Source organism: Candoia aspera, chromosome 2 (assembly GCF_035149785.1).
Source record: "Candoia aspera isolate rCanAsp1 chromosome 2, rCanAsp1.hap2, whole genome shotgun sequence".
NCBI classification, from domain to species: Eukaryota; Metazoa; Chordata; class Lepidosauria; order Squamata; family Boidae; genus Candoia; species Candoia aspera.
Window position 1 is genome coordinate 171,406,732 of NC_086154.1, and position 25,406 is coordinate 171,432,137.

Below are 25,406 nucleotides of genomic sequence, written 5' to 3' on the forward strand. Positions count from 1 at the left end.
TTTGGAATTATGGCCAAAAAGTTCAACCTTGGTCTCATCCTACCATAACACATTTTCCCACATGCTTTTGTCAGACCTGATGTAGGTTTTTGCAAAATGTAGCCGGGCTTGGATGTTTCTCTTTGAACTTTTTGGCCATAATTCCAGAAAGTGTGTTTGGCGCAGAAACAACACTGCGCATCACCAAAAGTAGACCATACCCCCAGGGGAGCCTGGTGGTGGCAGCATGATGCTTTGGGGCTGCTTTTCTTCAGCTGGAACTGGGGCTTCAGTCAAGGTGGAGGGAATGATGAACAGGTCCAAATACCAGTCAATTTTGGCACAAAACCTTCAGGCCTCTGCCAAAATGCTGAAGATGAAGAGGAATGTCACCTTTCAGCATGACAATGACCCAAAGCATACTTCCAAATAAACCAAAGAATGGCTTCTTCACCAGAAGAAGATCAAAGTTTTGGAATGGCCCAGCCAGAGCCCAGGCCTGAATCCATTTGAAAATCTGTGGGGTGACCTGAAGAGGGCTGTGGCCAGGAGATGCCCTCGCAATCGGACAGATTTGGAGTGCTTCTGCAAGGAGGAGTGGGCAAAGGTTCCTGAGGCAAGATGTGCCATGCTGAGAGACTCCTACCCCTGACTGACTGCTGCCATAAACTCAAAGGGTGCTTTAACAAAGCATTAGCTTAAGGGTGTGCACACTTAGGCAACCAGGTTATTCTAGTTTTTTCATTTTTATTTTTTCACCCTGAAAGCTTTCAATTTGTTTTTCAATTGAATTGTACAGCTTGTATGTTATTATTAAAGGTGGAAAAAAATCTGAAGTGATTTAGCTTGGTCTGATTTTTTACGTCTCAAAACCCTGGCATTTTAACAGGGGTGTGTAGACTTTTTATATCCACTGTAGTTTATCTGGCATGTCCCAATATTTCTTAGCCTTTAAGTAAATGTCCCTTTCTGCAGAATATAGTATGCAACCAAACTGGATTATGTACAATATTTTCAAAAGCTGGTATATACATAGTCTTTCTTCAAATGGAACTCCATGGAACCATGTTGTTCAAAACGTGCTCTAAAGAAAGGTCTTCTAAGATATTTTAACTTATTAAATACTTTTCTATCTGGGAGGCTGATTTGCCACTTCAAAGACTTTTGCTTGTCACTTTTGCACAACTAGAAGTATCTGTGTGCCGAGTTAAATTTTTTTATATCTATCTAATTTTATTAAAAGTTTTAAAAACAAAGGCAAAAACTAATACAAACTAATACAAAGTAAGGAAGAAAAAAGAAAAATAAATCAGAGCTAAAAGTGCAAGAAAGAAAAAAAAAAGTAAAAGAAAAATAGAAAGAAAAGAAGATACAGTGGTTTCCAATCTTCTTTACAGCAGTTATAGGCACAATTATAAATTTACTTTTCTCTCTCTAGTTACATCTTTCTATACTTGTTCTATAATCTATGCTATTTAATCATCAAAACCAAACACCATACGTTCATTTTTTTCTGTTTAATGTGAAAGTCTGTAAGGGCTTTCCAGTCAGCAATAAAGGTAGATACTGTCTTTTCTCAAACACAAAGTCAATTTGGCCATTGTGCTGAGTCAAATGCTGGCAAGTGTCTTAACTGGGTCTTTCCTAGTTCAGGAAACTGCAGGTGGTTTCTTCCTCCAATTGAGTTAAGAGAAAAGATACCCGGAAGTTTCACCCAACTACATAAGCGATGGGATTCACGGCTGTCCAGAAGTTCTTGAAATACTTGTCAAGCTACTCTAGATAATGGTGAAGGAAAGTGTGTGGGAAGCCACATTCTCTTTCTCCCCATGCTTGGGCAACAGGTTTTATTTGAAATAGTTACAAAGACATTTTGAAAAGAAACACTGAAATGATACAAGATACCAACTCTTAATAAATGCAACAGATTTAATAAAAAAAATAAGACTCAATTCAATTAACACATAGGTCAAATAATAAAGGATCAAACAGCATTCAGGGACTATAGTTGGATCTTAATATTTTATGCTGCAATTCAACCTATCCCAAAGCAAATGTATCATATCTCTCAAACACAGGTTAGTGAAGTATTGTTAAGTTCATTTTACATTTATATAGTATAGTGCACTGCTGACAGAAAACAGAAGCTACTTCACAGCTTGCCCATGTAATGCTTTTGAAGAAGTTCCACTATTTATTATTTTTTTGAGAGGAGTAATGCTGAGTTTCGATTGAGAAACTACACCAAGTATCAAGTGCAAAAATTCTCATATCAAGTTAAGGACAATATTAAGGATTAACCGGCCACCTTGCAGAGTAGCCAAAATCTCAATGGCTTGATATTGAAAGCAACTTTGTTAAGTGGAACAGAGGAAAATAATGTTGAAGAAAAAGGACACAAAACAGGGCTAGAAAAATACTTCACGTCTGCTGTATGCTATGAGCCAACTTTCTTCAAAAATCAGCATGAGGCTTGCAAAGGATTATGTTTCAAGGCTCTAGCATCAAATAGCATCTTTTTTTTAAGGTTTGTATTTGTTTTAATATACAAAATTGGGGGGGGGAATGGAAAGTGAACACAAACCAAGAAAGTAAAAGGACAAACATGTTACCACATGTATAGAAAAGAGATCAGTTTTAAATACAGCATTTAATCTTGAGGATGTGGAGTAATATTAATCGGTCTTTCCATTACATCCATAGGAAGTCAATTCATGAGCAGAGTGAACACGTATCATCAAGCCTTGTAGTAAGTTCAGGGTGGCACATTTTCCCATCATAATAGAGTAATCTTCCTTGCTTCATAAATCTAAAGCTCTTCGTCTACTGGTAAGTTCCAAATGTCTGGGATATACAGTAATTCAGCGTCACAGCAATATCAATTTATTTTCCAAAAACCATATTAATAAATTTATGGCTATTAAATCCAAATGAGGCAATTGCGGGACAAGCCCATATCATATGTATCCGCTCATCAGGTTCTACTTCCAGCAAACTCTGATTATACCGACAGCCAACCCTTTCTAAACATTCTCTAAATATTTAGCATCCTGAACGAACAGGTTTCTTTACACGTTGTCAGTGTTGAACAAACTACTTCTTGTATTACACTTGATAGTAATTTGTTGAGTCACAATTCATTTGTTTAGCTAGTCATGTTACTTTACACTGATTTGCTAGATTACATATATCAGATAGCAGCTGTTAGGGTTACAACTCAAGACACACATGGAATTATATAACAGCTTAATACATCCTCCAGGTCATTTAATTGCCATGGAATGGATAAGGACATTCATATTATCGCCTTCAGTGGCTATGACAAATGGCACTTCCCAAGAAACTGCTGATGCCCTTATTTTCTCCCAAGGATCCTATGATTTCTCCACAACTAATCATCTATGATCAGTGAGGCTAGTGAGCTGGTAGGTATTCTAGCCAACTCACTGATCCAAATGCCAGTCCGCAATAAAAGTTACAGGTGAAAATCTCTGAAGAAAGGAACAATTCAACTGTAGCTGAGTCCAGCAATCTCCAAGTCATAGCAATATCTTGATTTTCCATGTAAAGTGCAAGGAAAGCTATGATAGTGTTTCAGCCGGGGATAAGCATTCTTCCTCTTCTTCCAAAACATTGTTCCTTGGTCTGGCCAGTGACATTATAAAGTTTAATATCACCAAACCAAATCTGACAAAGATGCGCAATGCAAGAAAAGCAAATGGGACAATTATCTGTGTGAGGTGAAAAATAGTTGTACTTAGCTCGCTCACAACACATGTCAGGAAGAAGACTGCAAGGCTCACACAGGGGTAGAGAGAAAGCTTTGCAAACATGAAGGCATGTTCTTTGCCACCATATCTAGCAAAAGGATGCAACGTCTCAACTTCGTGGAACAACGCAGCAATCCATATGCCAAACTGGAAGATGCTTGCAAAAAAAATGGTGACACAGCTAACTTGAATGGCTTCTATTTCGTTGTAAGACTTATCAACAAACTCACTGGTCAGCTGGTAGGCAAGAGGCAGTCCACCAATAAAAGCCAAAGACAGGGTATTAAGGAGGCTCATCAGTCGAGTGGCTTTTGTCACATGGAGGAAGAGTGAATGGTGGACAAACCAGAGAAGGCCAATGGTTACAAACGATCCGAAGTAGGCAAGGAGATCTGGACCATATTCTCTCAGTGCTTCAACAAGATGACCGCTGTATTTCTCTTTAACCTTGTTATCATCAGGAACATTATCTTCACTGTTGAGTAAAGAAAACAACACACATATATAGCACATACTTACACCAAATAATCTTATAGTTTTACATTTCAAGAATTTCACTTTTGTTGACTGAGTTTGTTTATAAACTCAATAACCTCTTGGACACATTTCATTCCATACCTAACCAAGAAGAAAATGTAAATGCATCAAACTAATTTCTGCAGTTCAGACTACCTTTTTGTAATTGTAATAAAGCTCTCCTCCAGGAATAGCCACATCTGACTACTCTGGAAACCATCAGCCAATGTTGATATGCAATGTAGACCTATACAGACTCAGAGATTCCTTTATGAAAGTATATATAATTTACCTTCTGTTGTATCTCTAGCAACTTTAACTATTTAAAGCAATAAATCTTGCAGATAATACTTAAGTGGAGGAAGGACCAAAGCATACTTTTCATTGTCCTGATTACATAATAGGATTTTTTTCCTATCAAGAACGAACAAAAGATTATAAATCTGGGAAGCTTTTATCATCAATATAATAACCCTAAGCAATCATATATGTCTTTTGCAATTCCAACAGGATTCAGAATTCAGTTTCTTAAGAAGGTCCACTTTATGTTTTAAAAGAAGCTAATTAATAACCCTTACAGATGAAACTATGGGTGAGCTGCCATCGTATGATAAGCCAAAACCAAACCATGTTAGTGTGATGTATGAATGTTGTCACAGTGCTTGAAAGTATCTGCACAATGCTCAGTGAGAAACCACACAGTTGGTTGAAACTCAAATAACCACTGCAAATCCTGATTAAAGCTGTACAGCGAATGAAACAAAACAAGAAGTGGGGCAAATTGTCCCACAACTGGTCCTTTTCTTGACACAGCTTGGATTGCTTGGGCACAGAATGTTAAGCCCTTACATAATTGGGGTAATCAGCATATGTATTTCCCATAGGGCTGAACAAATCCTAATTGAACACGACACTACGGAGATCACAGAGTTGAGGCATGTTAATGAGAAGTCCAATTCATGATAATAAATATCCTCAGTTACAGATACTTTTATTTTTTTCCCTTAGCACTATACCACACTTGAAGATACTGGGTGCAATTGTATTCTATTGCTGAAGACTTACCATATATCCAGAATTAACAGAGTTGCAACAATTGCATAAACTCCATCACTGAAAGTTTCCACCCGTTCCTTACTCAGGGGTTCCGTAAAATAAGAAGTAACATACTCTACAGGGACTTCCTCTTCTTGACCTGCCAGCAAAAATGATCATGCTTAATAAAAGTAATTGGTTTCTACGCTAAGATGATTTGTTTCCCTATCCAAAATGCCCCCAAAATCCACAGTATCAATTTGAACTATCATCATTCTTATTCTATAGGGGTCCTGTTTATCTAAATTTGTTGGGAGTGTCACGTCTGCATAATTTTTATACAGGCAGTCCATGCTTACAACCATTCATTCAGCGACCATTCAAAGTTATAGCTGTTGCAGCACCCCTGCAGTCATGCAATCAAACTTCGGCTGCTTGGCAACCCGCCCGCACTGATGACCGCAGGGCGAGTTTCGGTTCCCCCTACCTGCCTATCTTCCTCCCATCTCTGCTCTTCTGGCTGCCCTGTGCCTTGCTGCTGCCTACTCCTGCTGCCCCAGCTGACCTTCACCATCGTCTTCCTCCCACTGCTGAGGCTTCGGGGAGCCTGCGCAAGAGCCTTGCAAAGGGCCAGTTAGCTGCCTCAGCCGGGCATGCCTTGTCAGCAATGGGAGGAACATCAGTACACATAGAAATAAACCATATTTACACACCATTCAAGAGAGACAACAAAACACTTAGAAGGAAAAAAAAAAAGACCAGAACAGATCCGCTCCAGCAGCCTACACCCAGATAAGCAGGGATTAGCACGAGGCAAACAATCAAGCAGAAGACAACAAAATACCCTAATCAAGGACCTACCAAGGAGAAAACCACACCCCACCAACACTGGCAGGCCAAGCGACTGTATATAACAGGGAGCAAGCCCCACTCCCTTCTAGCACTGATGATGTTACCTAGTTGGGTAAAGAAATGTCTGCAAGCAAACAACCAAGCTCAGAGAGCACCAAGGACTCCACAGACATTTCAGTTCAAAGTGGATCAGCTCGTGAAACGGATCTTACTAAGAGGACCAGAAAACTATCCAGGGAAGAGGACGGAATCAAAACATTTATGCTTACAGTAACACGTGCTCCTTTTCTGTTCAAGCCATTATTTATTTATTTGGTATTTTGTACTGTGAGTCATTATTCATTTTGCATGATGATGATGCTGATGATGCTGTGGGTATAGACCATCTAGTTCTTAAATTTCCCTAGGGATTTTTAAAAGCTTTATAAGCAACACTCACCAAGAACTCTGCTTCTAAACCATCTGGTTAGGTGGCTGAGATGGGGGAAAAAAACAACAAGCCCAAGAAACACGTATGACTGCAAGGGAACAGAGACATGTTTACTGCAAGGAATCTTGTATGTTTTTGCAATAATAGGATGGTAGTAAGAAGAAAAGGATACACTTCCATTTGCTCTACTAATCATGTACTGTGTGTTCCATAATTAAAATAAAGGGCTCCAGGAAACTGACTTCTCTTGAATTGTTCAGTAAAAGTGGGTTTTAGAGGAAAAACAGCACTAAGTTCACACTTTTCAGTTAATGCTTTATCACAGTGAAGAAGCATGGCAATTGAGTGTCAGGTATCTTCACAATTCCTTGTACAGGATTTTCAGCAGTTCCGTATGCATACGGACATCTTCACGCATACGTCCCCCCGAGAAAGACATCTGCTTCTTTTATGCAGTCTGCATAAAGCAGTGCATTTTTCCAATATGGTACCATCTTCTTGTATCTTGTAATTCATTAAGAATTCTGCATACTAATAGCAAGGGTGCACTTCAAAGGCTTTACAGAGCCAGAACAGAATACTCTTGCATGAAGGAAGGCATCAACAAATTTGGAACAACTCCGAGACTGAAATAGTACAAAAACTCTTGGGTGGGGGGGGGGCAGGGAACATTTAAGGTTTGCAAAATGCTACCACTAAAATGGTCCATCAAGACTGAGCACGCTCAGTAGGTAAAGAACAGTCATTCATTCTCCTGGAAGAGGATGTGACTGGCCTGTTGGAATGCTGAACAGAAACACTGTATACTGCGACATATACAGTATACACTAAACCATGTATCACTTCTATCGTTATTTATTTATTAAATTTATATGCTGCCCAACTCCCAGCAACTCTGGGAAGTGTATTGTATTGTGCTGTGTTGTACTGTGTTAATTATGTTAATGTAGGCTATAGTATAACCTACATTCTCATTTCCTCTTGACATTGTGTGGCAGGGTGACTTGTCCTGATGGACATGGGATAAATCAATGGTCTCAAGATTAAAGATTAAAGGGGCTTGGGGGTTGTTGTCCTGTGGGCCAAAACCAGGCTCAGTGTCTCAAAGACATCAAGCATCTTCCTATGTGTGTACTTTGTTACACTAAGATCACTATCTATATTGGAAATCCACACAAATGATCTACAGGTAGTCCTCGGTTAACAACCACAATTGGGACCAGAATTTTGGTTACTAAGCAAAGCGGTCATTAAGTGAATCCAACCAATTTCACTTTTTTGCAGTGGTCGTTAAGCGAATCACCACGGGCATTAAGCAGACCATGTGTTTGTTGAGCAAATCATGCGGTTCCACACTGATTTTGCTTGACAAAAAGGTCAAAAATGGTGATCATGTGACCACAGGACGCTGCAACAGTCATAAATGTGAACCAGTTGTCAAGTGCCCAAATTGTGATCACGTGACTGTGGGGACACTGTGACAGTTGTGTGAGGACCAGTTGCACGTCGGTTTTCCAGCACCGTTATAAGTCCAAACCATTACTAAACAAATGGTTAAACGAGGACTGCCTGTACCTCAAAGCAACAACAAACATCACTGAAATTTACAGAAGAACAGCAAGTGTGTTTCTGGAAAACTCCTGTCCTTTTTCCCATCCTATGACAGGATGTCAGTTCCTAATAAAGTATCTGATTCTGTGAGATCACACGTCCATAAGCAGCCTTTTTCAAGAGAGGATCTAGCTGTTCTTTGCTGTTGAAGTTAGCTATGCTATCGTTGCATTGGTCTCTCTTCAGAAGTCAGGCAAAATACTGGCTTCGGTTTGGTTTTTCTCCACCCATCCAGCTCCAAACAACTATGTGCTCAAGGGTTTGGCTTTTCACATTTATTATTTATTTTCTCCCCAGCTGACTGTGTGTGCTTTAAAAACAGCACTGAGGAGGAAACAGTTTTGTATCTGGTGTACAGGCTAGTATTGTAATTAGCATTGTGCAAACCTGATGTCTGTTCCTATTCAGAAAGTCCATTTCCTCACAAACCCAATCTGGGAAGATAATATTAAGTGCAGTTTAAATTTCCATAGGGACCTCATTGCTAATAGGTCTGGAAATATTCTGAAAAAGCAAGGCTCTGCCCCTTTAGGATTCCTCCTTTTAAAGGTCTGATACTATTAACATACAATGTATTTAAGCATGGCAGCAATGTTTTACTATTTTAAAAGTCCATAAGCAACTTCCTGGATTTTAGACCTCTGTCACAGTTTACCTTAACAAATGGATAAAATTCAAGATATTGTTATATAGATTCTCTTCCCACCATCAGCTATTCTCTAGTTATGGTGACAGGACTTTTAGTAGCTGAATTATAAACATGAATTGTCTGGCAAGCCAATGGTTGATTATTTGACCTATGAACTGAGTTCAAATATGCATTTACATTAGTACCTAAATTTAATCTGGGAATACCTCACTGATTTTTAAATATAATTTATTTGCCATACAAATATCAGACCATACGAAAAGGTCATCTACTTATCTGCTTTCAGTGCAACGATGGATACTGAAATTCTTCCAGGATCAGTGTTAAATCTCAAAGCAATGCCCATTACCCAGAAATTCCAATGCATAGACCCTCAATGCAGAGCAAAAGCATCTTGCATAGTCACTAAATTTAAGGCCCACCAAAATATCATAGTACACCATACGGGGAACACTGCTGTAATTCAAGGGGAACTTACCAATGGGATGAAGAAGAATGAAAAGATGGCAGCCAAAAAGCTCAGTGTTGGCCCTCTCACGATAATCTTTAAGATATGGTATTTATAAAATGCCTTGTTTTCAGATTCCTGTATCTGATGATTCAGTAAATATGAATGTTTGAAGCCATATAATACAATGATTGCCTGTAAAACAAGAAAATATTGCTGCACTACAGAGAGCAAAGAGTTGTTCGGATCTAAATTCAAATCATAGTTTGGGTGTTCAGAAAATTCGCCTTGATTTCTCATAGGTGTACACTGCACTTTGGATCCAAAGCTGAAAAGGTGTTTTTGGAGCAGGAATAGACATACATACCACACCTTTTGCTACCTCCTTAAAGAAGCCATATACTTTTTGGGGCTTACAGAGCAGCTGTGTGCCCACCCACACCAAAGCACCTTACTGTAGCATTCTTAATGTAAACTTGCATTTTCTTGAGATCCCGCAGCTACTATACGAGAAGAGAAAAGGATACAGCTTTTTAAAGGAGGTATTAACAGGGTGGTGTGCATACTGACGACCACTCAGAAGCACTTTTTCAGCTTTGGATCTGAAGCACAGCACACCCCTATTTCCTCTGCTTCTTACCCCTTTTCCATTCTCCCACTACACGCTGAGTCTTAAAAATCTCAACCTGCAACAAACCATATTTGCAATTTTGCCTACACATGCAAACTCTGCTTTCAGCTAGCTGGTAAAGCTGGATTTCAAACCTGAAAGCACAAGACAATGCAATTCCCATAAATCTTATTGGGCAATGACAGAGGAGAATTTGTTGTCTTCCTAGGGAGAGCTAAGATGAATATATTTTCTCACAAATGAAAAGAGTGTCAATCTTGTAATAACTACCCATCTCATTTACAACTATGGTTTATTAAACTATACAGTACTGAAATATAAAGCAATTATACCTGGATAACACCAATTACAACAGCACAGCTACTAAACATAAAAATGCCGAACGGCACGCCAGGAAAAGAGGCCATTAAGGAGAACTGCAAGATAAGAAATTAGATCACTTCTGTGTTTCCAAACACATTAAAGCAAAGTGGTTAACCTGAGGTCCTAGGACTAAATTTGTCTCCCAGAATCCCTTCTGTGACTCTCCATGCCAGTGCTTCTCAACCTTGGCAACTTTAAGACATGGTAATATATATAGTTACTTACATACATACATACGTCCGTACATACATACTCTTACCCATTGTGGCTTTTGCATCTTCAAAATGCATCTGTGTTAGATCTGCAGTTTTAATGCTTTAAATCTCTTTAGTTCATCTCAAATGTATCAGCGTTGGCTCAAGACTCCAGGAACATGGGCCTAAACTCTATTAAATAGACCACGCTTGCACAATACACTGAACCACAAATTAGCACCTGCAATGGTGAAAAACATAGCCTGTGTGGTCAGTTTATGGTCCAATGTGATGTACAAATCTGGAAATCTGGGTTATCAGGTAACCAACTCAGGCAGCAGCCTAAACAAGAAACTTAATACATGAAAGAAATAGAGCACTTACTTACCGTATATGGCAAAAAAGTAATGATCATCATGCATCCCTATGAAAAGGAAAAAAGTGATTCAGAAGATGAAAAGAAACCATCTCCTGTTCATATAAATATAATTCATTTCTAATCATACTGTGGAGGCAAGTGCAGCTCAATTCTTTTTTGAACTGAGAAAACATCAGACACTCCAGGCCACACTGGAAGACTCTACTGTACAGTACATGTCACCAATATCACCCCATCTTCTGGGAGAGATTGCACAGGTCTGGGAAGGACCCGAACATGTTCTGGAACTTCTCATCATACTTCTGCAACCCCAGTACTGTATGTCCCCTTTCCTTCCCCAAGAGTCATTTAAGAAGGAAACTACAGGACACGTTTTAGCCTATGAAACTCTCCAATGTACAGTACCCAGTACCATTCATGCTAATCTTGGTATTTCCACTTTAATGAAATACAAAAATAAAGATATTAACCTTTCAAGCACTAAAGTATTATTTTGACTGTAATCAACCAAGAAAACATCCTGTGTGCTGCCTGAAATCATTTCCCCATCCAATGCATAAATAACACTTCTTTCTTACGTTATGGCCTTCACATGTAATGTGAGATATACAGGAAGAACAGCTATGGGACCCCAATTTGGAAGATCCATATCAAAGTCCTGCACTCCTTTGCTAAAAACACAACCTCCAGGGTGTTTTTTGCCCCTCAAAGTGCTGTTGATCAAAACCAGAATGTTTAGATGCAAACGGCATCCAGGTATCAGGCAACTTCCACCATAACAACAAGATGGCTTCCTATCCAGTTGAGGCCTCACAGCACCTTTCTAGCCAAACAGGAACAAATCTAAACCTAACACAGGCCATGACTTGGAAGCAAGTTCCTCTGCACAAGCAAGACTGAAGTGAATGAGATCAGAGAAATATTCTTGTCCAAATGAGCGTTACATAGCACATCCCTTTACACTATCTGATTTTGAGTAAGTGTGTGCAATCACTCAAAATCTCCAGTGTCAATGCTAAAAATGAGCACAATTTGCAATCAAGTTTTTTAATGAAAAAGTGTAACAAAGTTCCCAAGAGGGATTTTTCTCTGCAGAATTAACATACTTTCACATACAGCCCTGCTCCACGGTTACTTTTAAAATCAGCCCAAGTCAATAGCTTCACTTAAACCTCAGAAGGGCAAGGGGGATCTGCATTTTTTTTAAATGCAGGTTTCTTGTAAGAGCCAGTTCGGTCTAGTAGTTAAGTCACCAGGCTAGAAACCAGGAGACTGAGAGTTCTAGTCCCATCTTAGGCATGAAAGCCGGCTGGGTGACCTTGGGCCAGTCCCTCTCTCTCAGCCCAACTCACCTCACAGGGTTGTTGTTGTGGGGAAAATAGGAGGAGGAAGGAGTTATTCAGTACGTTCCCCACCTTGAGCTATTTATAATAAAGGTGGGATAGAAAATAAATAAATAAAAATTAAAGGTTTCAACATTCCTGGCTGAGCCTATTGTCTAGCTTCCCCTATAATCTTTCGGTTTCTCTTATTTCCTTTTGCATCATCTTATTTTCCCCTTTAATGATCAGTATCACTTGCCATAAACATCAAATTGCTCTGAAGTGTCTGTCAAAGGAAAACATATAATAAGAATACTTTCACTAGGTTGCCAACTGAAATGTTCCTTTCCTCCTAGAAATGCAAATTTTTCTGATAAAGGACCCTGAGGATCACTCACCATTCTTTAACATTCTGACTGCAAGGTTCAGGAGATACCAAAGTAAAGAAAAAACTACTATAATAATTTACTTAGGTTTCTAAGATATAAAAACCACTAGTCTCTAGATATCTTTGTGCCCAAGAAATCTGAAACATTTGGAATCTATGGTTTAGAGATACAGTATGCGTGAATGAGACAAAGACAAGTTATTTGTGTTTGGCTTAACGCTATAAACAACTTATCACGATGGCTTAGCATCATACACTAGACCTTAGATCTAGTGCAAAATCACCATTCTGAATCTGCCTCACTTTTGATTTTTATTTAAGGGAAGGACAGGGTGGTGGTGGGGAGTCCCTGCAAGTCTCTTTCACACAGAATTGCTAGGATCAGCATCCACAGTATTTTTAAGTGTAATAAAACCCTACAAATGCCATTTTCATGTACACTGTTAATTACAAACTAAGATATAATGAAAAGATAAACAGCATATTCTGCTTCCCAGATCTGACATCCTTATTCCCTTAATACCTGAATGGCCATTTTTCAAGTGATCTGACTTCAGTTAAAAGCTCTCCTAGGCCTGGATCCAGGGTACAATTTATAGACTGCATGTGCAAAACAGGTTAGTCAGCATATTTAATAATAACATTTGACAATTCAAACCCCCAAAATACCAATGCAGTGATTCACCAGTACAATGATTTAAAAATATCAAGATCCATTTCATCTCTTATTAAGAGCCAGGGCTGGAAACATCTATCTTTTAAAGAGACAGATTTAGCATTCTTTTAAATTTCACTCACCAAATTTGCAAGGGCAAGTACATCATCAATGCGTTCAATCACCTGAAAAAGTCTTGAGGAAAAAACAAACTATTAATTGTGTTAGCACAAAGGCCCACAAAGTTTTAACTGAATACTAGACTCAGACTTCAAACTGACAAATCTTAAATTTGATGAATAACATCAAATATTCTACTGTGTAGTAAAAATGGAAACAAGAGTGAGACGCAAAGGAAATGGCCAGTTAAAATTCAGAAACTATCCTTCCTAAAATGCCTTTAAGTCAGATCCTCAATTCTACTTATCAGCAGCATGTAGACTTTCTGCTGAAGTCATCCAAGAAATTCAGATGTTCCCTGCTACAATTCTTGCTTGTTCTGTGATTCAGATAAAGTAAGACACACTAAAATTTATTCTGCTATTTCTTACCTTAAAGGAATTACTACCTCTTTCTTGTGTGAGTTTGCTGCAAAAGACAAACAAGGGTAGTTCTCTGGAAACTTGCTCTCCCCTCCCCCTCTGGCATGTACAGTGGGCTCAGCACATTATCTTACTTCGGTCTATCATATTTCACCTATACTGAGTTCCAGGTAAGATAATAGAACTCTTTCTCAATTAGTCTTCATTTATTTATTTATTGCCTTCGAGTCAGTTTTGACTCCTAGAGATTGCCTGGAAAAGACCTTGCAGTTTTCTTGCCAACATTTTTGGAAGTGGTTTGCCACTGCCTGCTTCATAGGACTGAGAGAGGGGGACTGGCCCAAGGCCACCCAGCTGGCTTTGTGCCTAAGGCAGGACTAGAACTCATGGTCCCCTGGTTTCTAGCTTGGTGCCTTAACTAGTATTTATAAAATAGCACAAATGAGAGAACCCTGGCAAGAATTGGGACCACTGTAAGGATTTGAACCACTATTTGAACCACTATAAATAGGGCTTGCATTTAACATGTAGCAGTAACCGGAATTATTCCATAAGTTTTCTTAGGTTTTCTTACAATAAAGTCTACTTATCGGAGATTTGTGTCCTTCAGCGCCTACGCCTATGTTCCAGTTCTAGTGTTTGCTGAGAGAAGCTTACAAAAAGTTTTTTTTCCAGTTGACAAATGGCAGAGGACTATGTAGACAGGTGAACTGGTAAAAAGGTTTTAAATGTGATTGCTTTGCAGAATTATTTGTCATCAAAGGTGGATAAAGTCCCTAATAACAGGTTAGATGCATTTGAGGAAGCAGATTCCAAAACAATTGTCAGAACTAAATGAAACCCAATTGCCTTTTGTAGCATCCCTCTAAGTTGAAAAACAAGCAGCAAGGTAGGGTGACAGAGTTTGAGAAATGGGATGCTGATGGATTTTGTCTTGGTTCTTACAGGGCCTTATTTTCAGGACGAGTCTAACTGGTTGGGAGAAGCAATTAACCTAATTCATAAGGCAGAGTTTAGCAAATTTTGCAAGCCAGGCCATAAGATTCTGTGGACAAAGTTTGTTTCTAAGCTCGGCAGTAACTTGAGCATGGAGCAGAATCGTGTAGGAAAGAATGAACTTGATCATAATGAAAGGAGAATGAAGGAAACATAATTTATGTCAAGCTAGATGCCTTCTTCACACCTACTTTCTTTGGCTACATAAGATTAGCTGTTGTTATACTATGCTGTTGCATTTCTAATACCTTCTTCCTGGTAAAGTTAGAGCTTTCAAGTGCTTGATCAATGTATACTTTCTAAAACATTCCAAACTGCATACCTGACATGAGCTGCCCAGGCAACCGTTACTATTAAAAAGGTCATCAGATAAACAGCAATTTTGGTGGCTAGGAGCTGCTGGACACTTTCTCCAAGTTTCTGGAAAAAAGCACAACACTCATCAAAAAAGCCCACACACTATTCTTCTATGTAACAGAACTCCTTTCAAACAAACAAATGCATGAAAAAGTGCATTACATAATAAATATTTTTTACGGTGATCCTAACTATAATTTTTTTAAAAGGGTGAAGGTCTCTCCTCCTCTTCAAGGACATAAAGCTAAGCTAGCTCATGAAATACACAGATCACTGCATAAGAACTCATCCAGTCTGTAAATACTTCTTAAGAATCTCAAACCGGCTTATAAGCTGTGTTTTCATTTTCAGAACTGCAAGTAAAGCTTAACCTTAAAGATATGCCCCTTGTTTTGCTCAATCCTGCATTATCCCTGTGCATTAGAAAGCAGACTCAAATATTCAGTGCAGTTTCCAAATTACGTATCATATTCAAATTCCCTGCTTAGAATACCCCACCCTTGTCTTTCAGAATGAAACCCTTGTCTTTTCTGTACAGTACTTTAAAATACGTATCACAAAATGCAATATATCACAAAATGCCCAATTTCCTGAAAAAATTCTTCATTACATATTCAATTCCTGATACACCTCAGCCATTTTTAAGCCTGTAACTCCCTGAGATCCAAATTCTCAGCTGTCTTCCTGACATAATGTAATCCCTCTGGGGAACTTACATCACTGCTGAAAGTAGTCAAGTAGTAAGGGGGAGGAAGAAATGTAATCTATTGTTTTTTGTTCTCATGGACTTTTATCCCCTTCTGGGGAGAAACATCATAGCAGCATATATCACCGAAACAATAAACAGAGTTGGTTCCCAGGCTGATGAGAACAATACTTAGGGATCTCTCTCAGGATTGGGTGGAAGGGCACCAACCCAATCTTTGTTCCGATCCATCTCTAGGATTCTTCTTAAGGGAGAAGCAGTGGATGAATTTTGTGGAATCTATAGGCTGGAGGTCTAGCTCTCCGACAAATTATGACATACTCTACACACTATGGGCCTGACAGATCAAAGGAGGCTGAATTTCAGTGGTCAATAAGAGCATGACCTACTATACTAGACCAACCTTACTGGAAATTCAAACTGCAACTTTAGTTATTAAACAGAATCACAACTGGAATATGAATGTACAGAATATGTGGAATATCAAATATACGGTACCTGATCTGGATGTACCTTTGTATGTGCCACAGGTAAAATCTGCAACAGAAGAATCATATAGCTAAAGCAATATACAAGTTTTAATTTGCAAACATGAAATAAATGGGCAGAAGAGAAAATACCTATGCTTCTGAAAAGAATTCAAAAGCAGAAGTCTTTGTGCTGAATCTTATTTCTATACCTTTCAACTGAAACATTTTATGGAATATAATTTTGTATGGCAAGGATAACGGGTTGTGTTGGAATTGATGAAGACACTTAACAGTAATTATTTTCTATATCGACAAATCTCAATAGTTGAAATACAAAACAGTAAGAATCCCTTTTTAAACTGTATTTTGACCTTGCAGTCCAAAAATCAACCTAAATGAATGCCAACAATATCCCCATTAACTAAACATCCAGATTTTTGTAGAGTCTTATCACAAGCAAGGCTGGCTAGACTTCAAGATTTCTGCCTGAAAGACTGCTATTGTAAGGACAAACAGCCCAATATGGATGAAATTATTGCATTTAGGAATCTCTCTTTAAATGAATGGCTAATCACCCATGCCATTAACCATTTTTTTGTACCACCAGCCATTAAGACTGCTGCAACGATAGATCAATGATTGATTTTGAGTCACTTTTTGCTACTGAGGCTTTGGTGGGGAAAGTGTTATGTCCAAGATATGGGCTGTCCTTGTTTAGTGACCATAACTGGGACCAGCAAATTGATTGTTAAGTGAAGTGGATGCTAAGTGAAACAGTGACTGTGCTTATGATCTTATTTCAGCTTTCTTTTGGTTTACGGACCTGCAAAGGATTTTGGTTGCAAAGTAACTTTTTTAACACCGTCATAACTGCAAATGGTTGCTGTATGAGGCAGTCGCTAAATGAGGACATGTATATTCAATTTTAACTGAAATGGAAACAGACCCACTGAATGCACTACGACAATGCTGGGAGGTTGACTTGGCTTTTTTGTTCTCAGACCAGGACTAGAGTTCCATTTGGTCCAGATGGTAAGTAGCTTACTCCTCAGCTAAGACTCCAGAAAATTTTTAAAAATTAAAAAGTGTGCCATAGGTGGTACCAAACTCTGTTGCAATTAGCCTGTATTATTGAGAATACACCATCTACCTGCTGGAACAGCTGCCAATTCTTTGGCAGCTGAATCCTTTGGCACCTGTTTGCATATGTGGTGGAAATATCTTTCCATTGCTAGGTTTTGGCAGGAAATCCAAAATGATATTTATTTATCACATTTAGCTGCCCATCTCATGTAATGACACTAAGTGGTGTACATAATAAAAATATTATTACAGAATAAAATACAAAATATTGCTGTCATAATGGTAGAACCACTTATTTTCCCCCTGAATCACATTTACTGGACATGTATAAAGATTGCAACAGAAAGATTAAACACAAAAAACACTCCTCTGTGCTGCTGGTTGCATAACAGACTGTGGCCAGATGTTGGAAGGATCCTTCAAATTTGTCCAAGACTATTTGGTATGCTAAAGTACAGAATATAATCCTTGTGGAGAAAAACACCTGCCAACTCAAGATTATTAAAGGTTCATCTACAAAAGATATTTTTGAGCAAGTGTGGCCTTCAATGAAAGCAGCAGTTCCAAGGCTACAAAAAAAAATCTATTGCCTGTTTTTCACAATTTCAGATTTTTAGTTAATTCTTGTGCTTTTTTCTTTTTTTTTCTTTTGCACCTGGATGAATTATGTTTATATATCTACAGTATATATCTACATATCTTCCATTCAATCATGTCTGATTCTTGGAGACTGCCTGGACAAGTCCCTGCAGTTTTCTCGGCAAGGTTTTTCAGAAGTGGTTTGCTGTTGCCTTTTTCCTAGGGCTGAGAGAAAGTGACTGGCCCAAGGTCAACCAGCTGGCTTTGTGCCCAAAGTGGGACTAGAACTCACCGTCTCCAAGTTTCTGGCCTGATGCCTTAACCACTACACCAGACTGGCTCTGTCATGTTTACGTAGTTAATTTTAAAAAATAAAATAACTAAAAAAGAGCCCAAAAGCTGTGCAGTGCAGTGCTTTACAATAGGATGCCAAGATTCCTGTTTGGATCAACCAATTCTTTTATTTTTACCATCATCTTGCCAGATGAAGAATTTTCAAAAACTCGGGGGGATTAAAAAGGGTCAAAGAGGGAGGGAAAAGAATAAGATGGCAATTACTCGATAGAAAGAAGGGCGGAAATCATAATTCTGTTTTTTCTTCACTTTCTTTTTTCTTATTTTTCTTTTAATTTTTAATGCTTTTATTGTATTGAAAAATTCTAATTACATATATACAATACACACTGTAAAGAATTTTTGAAAACTTGGAAGCTTGTGGATTCTTTTCCAACTAGCACCCACTATTCCCCATTCTACCTTGATGCCACCATTCCTACTATTCCAGTGTCCAGCCAAAATTCTAATAAACAAACAAATCTATATAATATAGAACTGAATCCATTAATCATGAATAACATTGGTCCATTATAAGCAATGAAAGGGGGAAAATAGTATGAAAAAAGATCAAAAGGGAGTTTGGGAGAAGTAAAAGCCATCAATCCAGAAGCAAAATCATTTTTATTTCAAAGATTATATACTGTCTATCATGACAGCATCCTGACATGATAACTGGCTTGGTTAACGTGAAAGTTTGGCTTTTTCAAACTTTTTACTATGCTATTGTTATTAAAACAAGAATATGAACGTAGAGCTAGCATGCTATAGAGCTCAAGCCTATGCAGAAATATCTAGACAGAAATACTATTCCATGGGATTTTTATTTATTTTTATTTTTATTTTTCCCAGATAAGCATATAAAGGACTTTCACCATACAACACGCGAATTTATGTTAAGGGAAATATGGTTTAATAAACTAACCCAGGTGCTTGGGTTCACATAATACACTCAACCACACAGTCTGGGTTCTCAAAAGCCTGGCATGCTGATTTATTTACAAGACTTACAAGCCTCTCCCTTTGAAGCCAACTCTGAGCAGCACCTACAATTCTCATCTTTGTAATTCAAACTGAAAACGAACAACGAACATAACAGTATCAGTAATAGCAGTGTTGGTGTGTGAATGCGATAGTCATGAACAGAACTGGAAGTAGCACTGTTCAAATTTCTACTGAGCAGGAAAGCCGTATTATCTCAGGCCTGTTGCGGTGCTGCCTCAGCATAACCATCTCACGCTGTTATTGTGAGGAAAGAGGACGATTTTTTGCATAGTGCAAATTGATTTGTTCACTATTGATGGAAGGTAAACGCTGCTTGATGCATTGCAGAAGAAAAGTTAACGTTTCACAAGTTGATAGCTCACTCCCATCCCGACGCTCCCATGATCTTCACTGGCCATACCTTCTACCTTCTTATTGTTTCAACTGTTTTTTGCGGGGGGGGGGGTAACACTGCTTGGAACCTTCCAGGAAGAAGAGTGTTGAAAAAAAGATTATTTTTAAAACTAATGTCCAAAAGAATTGCTCCTTTGGTGCAGGCAGGCTGCACCACAGCTGTGAATCCAACCCACGGTATAGATTTTATTTTGTTTGCATCTGCACGACAGAAGTCGCTTGCACCGTGCAGGGAGGGAAAAAAACCCGTGCACGCAACACCACCCCAGTTCTTGCGGCACGCCGCCCTGTGCGGAGCAAGTACGCGCCTGTAGGGCTCCTGCCTGCCGGCCAGCGGGACTCCGTCGCAAGGGGAGGACGAGCAGAGCCGCGCGGCCGGTGCGCAGCGGCCTCCGACTTACCATAACGGTGGCGATGATGGAGAACAGCGCGTCGCTATACGCCAAGAGCCGCTGCGAGGCTTGAGTGCTGCCGCCCAGCTCCCCCAGGTGCCTGCCATGGCTAGGCGGCGTCGGGGCAAGGGGGGCACGGCCGCCTGCTTCTGCCATCGCCCTTCGGCTTCGCGAGAGGGCATGGGCACAAACAGAGCCGCCGGCCGCCGCCCGCACCGTCGCTTCCGCCTTCGTAGCGCGGCTTGAGAGCGGCCTCGCCGGCAAGGCGCCCGCCCCCCAACCGCCCTGCCTTCGCTTCGACGCGAGGGGGCGCTGCTGGACTTGGTCGGCGCGGCGGAGAGGGGAAGGAGGGAACCGCGGGATTGAACGCTCGCTGGTCCTTGCTGCTCGGGCGAGCGGCCCTCTTTTTCGACAGTTTTCCTCTTGCGCGCAGGATGTTTTTATTTCATTTCATTTCATTTCATTTCATTTCATTTTACTTTACTTTACTTTACTTTACTTTACTTTATTTTACTTTATTTTTCAAAGTAACTTTTTTAACACCGCAGTAACTGTGAATGGTTGCTGTATGAGGCAGTCGCTAAACGAGGACATCTCTAATGGAAACAGACCCACTGAATGTGCTACAACAACGCTGGGAGGTTGACTTGGCTTTTTTCTTTTTTTCTTTTTAACATTTATATGGCTGCCCAAGTAAACTCTGGGCGGCTCACAACCCAAAAGTAAAAACAAAATGTATCAACAGTGAAATTAAAACAAAAAACAAACAAAAAAGACCTGATGACAACTTGTTCACCACATGCCTCCTCCTCCTCCTCCTTCACTCTCCTCCTCCTCCTCTTCTTCTTCTTCTCTTCCTTTTCTTCTCATTCCCTTCCTCTCCTTCTCTTCTTCCTCTTCCTCTTTTTCCTCTCTTCCTCCTCTTCCCTCCCTTCCCCTCCTCTTCTTCTTTCCCCTCCTCTTCCTCTCCTTCTTTTCCTCCTTTTCTTCTCATTCCCTTCCTTTCCTTCTCCTCTTATTTCTCTTCCTCTTCCCTCCCTTCCCCTCCTCCTCTTCTTCTTTCCCCTCCTCTTCCCCCTCCTTCTGCAAATGCAATGAATGCACAGTCGGTATTTCACCTGCCAACCTTGGCTGAACAAGGCTGTCCCGGGGTGGATGGGACATCTCAAGATAATTTCAGCACCTACAAGATAGATGGGAAGTTAGCAAAATATCGCAGAAGACAACCGGAAGTATTTCCTTATTGCTGCCAAGAAAACTACATGGACGTATCTATGTCACCCTCAGGAGTTGACCCTGACTGGAAGAAGACTTTATTTCAAGTATAGACAGGTCTTTTCCCATTCACATGACCTCGCCAAATGGTTGAGCATGAAAGGAAGAAAAGGAGAAACAACAGCAACATTGGCATGGAAATAAAATATATTTATGAAAAATAAAATAAAATACCCTCACTAGTTAGCACTGAAAATGTCACTCTGAAGCCATCATACTCCTCCAGGCATTTATCCTGATTCCTGGTGCTCATTCAAATAGTTTGAATGGGTCAACACATATTCTGAGAGAAAGCTGTTGCATACATAATGCATGATACTGTTGCCAATTTGCATTCTTAGTGATCTGATCAGAGATTTCTTCTATAGAAAGGTTAACAGAGTCCCCCTTTTGGGGGAGATGGGTGGTAGCAAAATTTGAATAATAAATAAATAAATAAATAACAGTCCAGAATGCAGTTATGGGCAGCTCTCGTTACACCCAGGTAACACCGCTCCTCCGTGAGCTGCCCTGGTTCCAGGTGCAAATCCAGGTGAGGGTTATAAGGCCCTACCTGCCACAGGGTCTAGTTATCTGAGGGACTGCCTGTCTCCCATGAGTTTTCCCCTCCTGTATGATCACATTTGGGATGCTCCAGGTCCCCTGGATTAAACCGCATCACCTAGGAGACCCAGAGAGCAGGCCTCCTTCGCTGCAGCACCTTTGGAACAGCGTCTCCCCAGAGATTCAAACTGCCTTTATGAGCCTGGAAAACCTGTCGATTCCCCTAGGTTGGGCATTGTTCCTTCTGGGCCACTGTTCTTCTTTTCTGATATTGTAATGTTTCTTGCTTTTTCAATTTGTAAGCGACCCCAAAGTTGCATCCTATCACATTATTTTTAACTTGCCCAAACAGGATGTGGGCAATTGTTGTGAGCTGCGTAGAGTCACACTTAGGAGATGATGTACGGCACTTGGTTTATATAACACACCAAGCCAAATCTGTTATATTTTGGGGTAGAATATCCAACTAACTTATTTGTTATTTATTAGAAGTAGGAAAGTCCTACTTTCTCACAGTAGGAAAAAATCTGAAGCAGTGTACCAAAAATTATTAAATGATTTAAAATAAAACAGTGAAAGCAGAGTAAAACAAGATAGTAATAGAAAATAATCCATTAAAAGAGAAACACTGGGGAGAGTTAATAGCTGGGGAAGGTCACTGCTAGAAGTTATTGTAAGTTTTTAAAAGGCATTGGAAACACATTTGTATTTGAACTTGGAATATTGTAGGGGAGGACATACTAGTACAGATAGGTAGAGAAGACCTACCTCCATGACATTGCACAGGCCACGCGCAGAGAACAAAAGCGGCCTGAAGGTAGGACATGCCTGCAGGCCTGAAGAAATAAACCACAGTTTACAATAATGTAAACTGTATTGGCAAAGTTGCAGAAGATACCACAGTGGCAGTGTTATATAAAGCCTATTCTGAGCCATTTTAATTTTCTGGACTTTGATGAATACATTGTATGGTGAACACAGCAATTTAATGATAAAAGTAGCCAACCAGTCCTTAAAGTTGTACCCTATTTTCTCCCAAGTAAAAAACAGCCATGCAGATTTCTTCCTGTTTCTAGAACTTTCTTTGAAAACATCATTTGGACAAGGCGATGTGAGCAATATGGGAATAAAAAAATGTTGTTTACATCTGAGTCTCTTGCTCAGGTGAGTATACACAGCTTTCTTCTCCAGCACCAGATGCTCTTAAAATGTAACTTCTTAATTGTTTTCTTTTTTAAAAAAATCCAGATTTCTCAAATAGAGCACAGTTTCCAGCAATAAAGATTTTCATTTCCCACTTCTATTCCCTTGCAAAGGTTCAGGCTGCATAATGTGGTAAGGCCTGATCGTTATATTTCCTCAGGAATGGGTAATGTATTGCTTAGTGTACTGTACTGTACTTCAAAAATGTTCTTTGGTTTCCTTGCAGTTGGGCTACCAGATTTGGGCTGCAGCACTCCAGATGACCATTAGAGGGAAGCAAAGTGAATTTCCCAATATTCTAGCAGTTATCTGGATTTTTGCAGCCCAGATCTGGTGGTGGAACATGAGAGCCTGCAGGATCCTTTTGGGAGATTGGGAACTTGTAAACTGCCCAGTCATTGTTGAGAAGGGCAGAGAAAAATGCAATAAATAAATAAATAAAAATAAACTTCAATTGTCAATGCAGAATGCCAGCAAATGCCTGAATTTCTCAAGCATTCAGCAGTGTGATTTCTTTACCTAACCATGTCCTAATATCCCTTTGCATATATTTTTAATGTGTACAGGGAGGATGTTTGCCTGCCAACATGTTCCTTTAACTCCACCTGCAATGTCTACTCACAGAGAAGGTTTTTACAGGCAATCTCCCTTGCTGCCCTCTCCCCTCAAAGCTAAATGGCAAAGGCATTCAGCTAAGATGTAGCCAACCTGACTCTCAATGATGCCATTAATTTATTCAGTAGTGTTAGGCAAGATTCCACCCAACAGGCTGAACCCTACTTGCTGTCTCATTTGTATTATGTGGAGAGTACACCATTCAGGGCTGTTGAAATTAGAAGCTTCTGTGTGTATCCACTGCTTTGAATACTCAAATTGCTAAACAAATACAGTACTTTTTTTTTTTTAATCGTATGGCATAGCAGTTTGGTGTTCATGCTGCTTTTTTCTTGCTGGGAAATCCTTGTGAGGTCCAGCAGCCAGATATGTAGACTATTTAACCGTGACAAGTCACGTTGCCCGGGGTGTACCATGAGGAAGCTAGTCTACATTGCAGAGTTGGGCTGAGAGAGAGGGACTGGCCCAAGGTCACCCAGCTGGCTTTCATGCCTAAGGCGGGACTAGAACTCACAGACTCCTGGTTTCTACCCCAGCACCTTTACTACTAGACCAAACTGGCTCTCAATACAGTACTAAACATTACAATTAAATATCTGTGTAAGGCCAGTTTAAACATATTCATCTCTGATACTTCTGACTTTTGTACAGCAAGTTAAAACAAGTTTCAGCCAGAGGACAGGATAAATTATAAAAGCATGATTTATATACAGGAATTTGCATGATGGCATTGTACTACTTTTAATCGTAAGCCACCCAGAGTTGTTGGTAGTTGGGCAGCCTATAAATTGTATACATAAATAAATAATACATAAATAATACAAATTATGTAAATTGACCCAAATGATGTAAATCACTAGTCTCCAATTTACCACATGTTGTGAATAGCAGACACCTCCCTACCCCAGTTAGTGCCTGCCTTCCGGAATGAGGTTTCCCATGAGATCTGGACAGCCCCCACCCTGCTGGTGTTTCGAAGGGCCTTGAAGGCCTGGCCCTTCCCCCAGGCCTTTGGGGAGGATGACTGAAGCCTCCTTTTAACCCAGGTTGTTTTGTTTCCACTGGATTTGTCAACCTGCCATCTGTACCTTTCTTATTGTTTCTTGTTGCTTTTAAAGTCTTGTTCTAATGTTTTAAATAATTTGTAAACCGCCCAGAGTTGCTGGGTGTCTGGTGGCATATAAAGTTAATTAACAACAGCAACAATATAGTACTGCATAGTGTCCTTTCTCAGGTTGCACAGCCACAAACGCACAGAGAGGTGGCTGCAAACTTTACTGAGAGGTTTGTAAAGCACTTAAACAAGTGGCAAAGGAAATGTGAGTGGAAATTCACACACGTACACACTGGAGAAATCAAGTCCCCCAAAGTCCAGCAAGCTTGCCTTGAGAGAGTTCCAAATCCAAAACAGCAGGCTCAAGAGTGGTCAAGTGTCCAAACATTGTAGAAGGGTCGTCAGCCGGTCCAGGTCCAGAGTCAAAGTCACGAGGTTTCAAGTCAGGAGTCAAGGCACACGGAGTCTGGGTAAATGAACGGCTGAGGCTTGAGCTCACTGCTCTTCTTAAATAGAAGCAACCCCAGTGTTGCTCATTTGAAAGGGCAAGGCTCCTTTCTTGCGAGCAGCCTTGCAGAGCGCCTTTGCTCTGCTCTGCTCTGCTCTCTGCACAAGGAGGCCTTGCACTGGGAGCGGGT

General features: G+C 39.9%; 1 protein-coding gene across 1 annotated transcript; it reads right to left on the reverse strand.

Annotated features, from left to right (window-relative positions):
• Positions 1–1,794: 1,794 nt before the first annotated feature.
• Positions 1,795–20,300, reverse strand: TMEM175 (transmembrane protein 175). Its single transcript, XM_063294867.1, has 10 exons — positions 20,088–20,300; positions 16,322–16,360; positions 15,083–15,180; positions 13,366–13,417; positions 10,867–10,902; positions 10,254–10,337; positions 9,321–9,485; positions 6,592–6,670; positions 5,331–5,460; positions 1,795–4,224 (listed from the first exon to the last, which is right to left on the reverse strand). Exons 1-10 carry the CDS (start codon positions 20,232–20,234, stop codon positions 3,561–3,563), a joined length of 1,494 nt encoding a protein of 497 aa, XP_063150937.1. The 5' UTR covers positions 20,235–20,300; the 3' UTR covers positions 1,795–3,560.
• Positions 20,301–25,406: the final 5,106 nt, after the last annotated feature.

Excerpts from the sequence above, each read along its gene's own strand:
- TMEM175 (XM_063294867.1), bottom strand. The coding sequence starts at position 20,234 with ATGGCAGAAGCAGGCGGCCGTGCCCCCCTTGCCCCGACGCCGCCTAGC. Across the intron at positions 15,181-16,321 it reads CAAAGGTACATCCAGATCAG|AAACTTGGAGAAAGTGTCCA; the intron begins GTACCGTATATT and ends GCTTTTTTCCAG. Across the intron at positions 6,671-9,320 it reads CATTCTTCTTCATCCCATTG|TCATACGTGTTTCTTGGGCT; the intron begins GTAAGTTCCCCT and ends GTTCCCTTGCAG.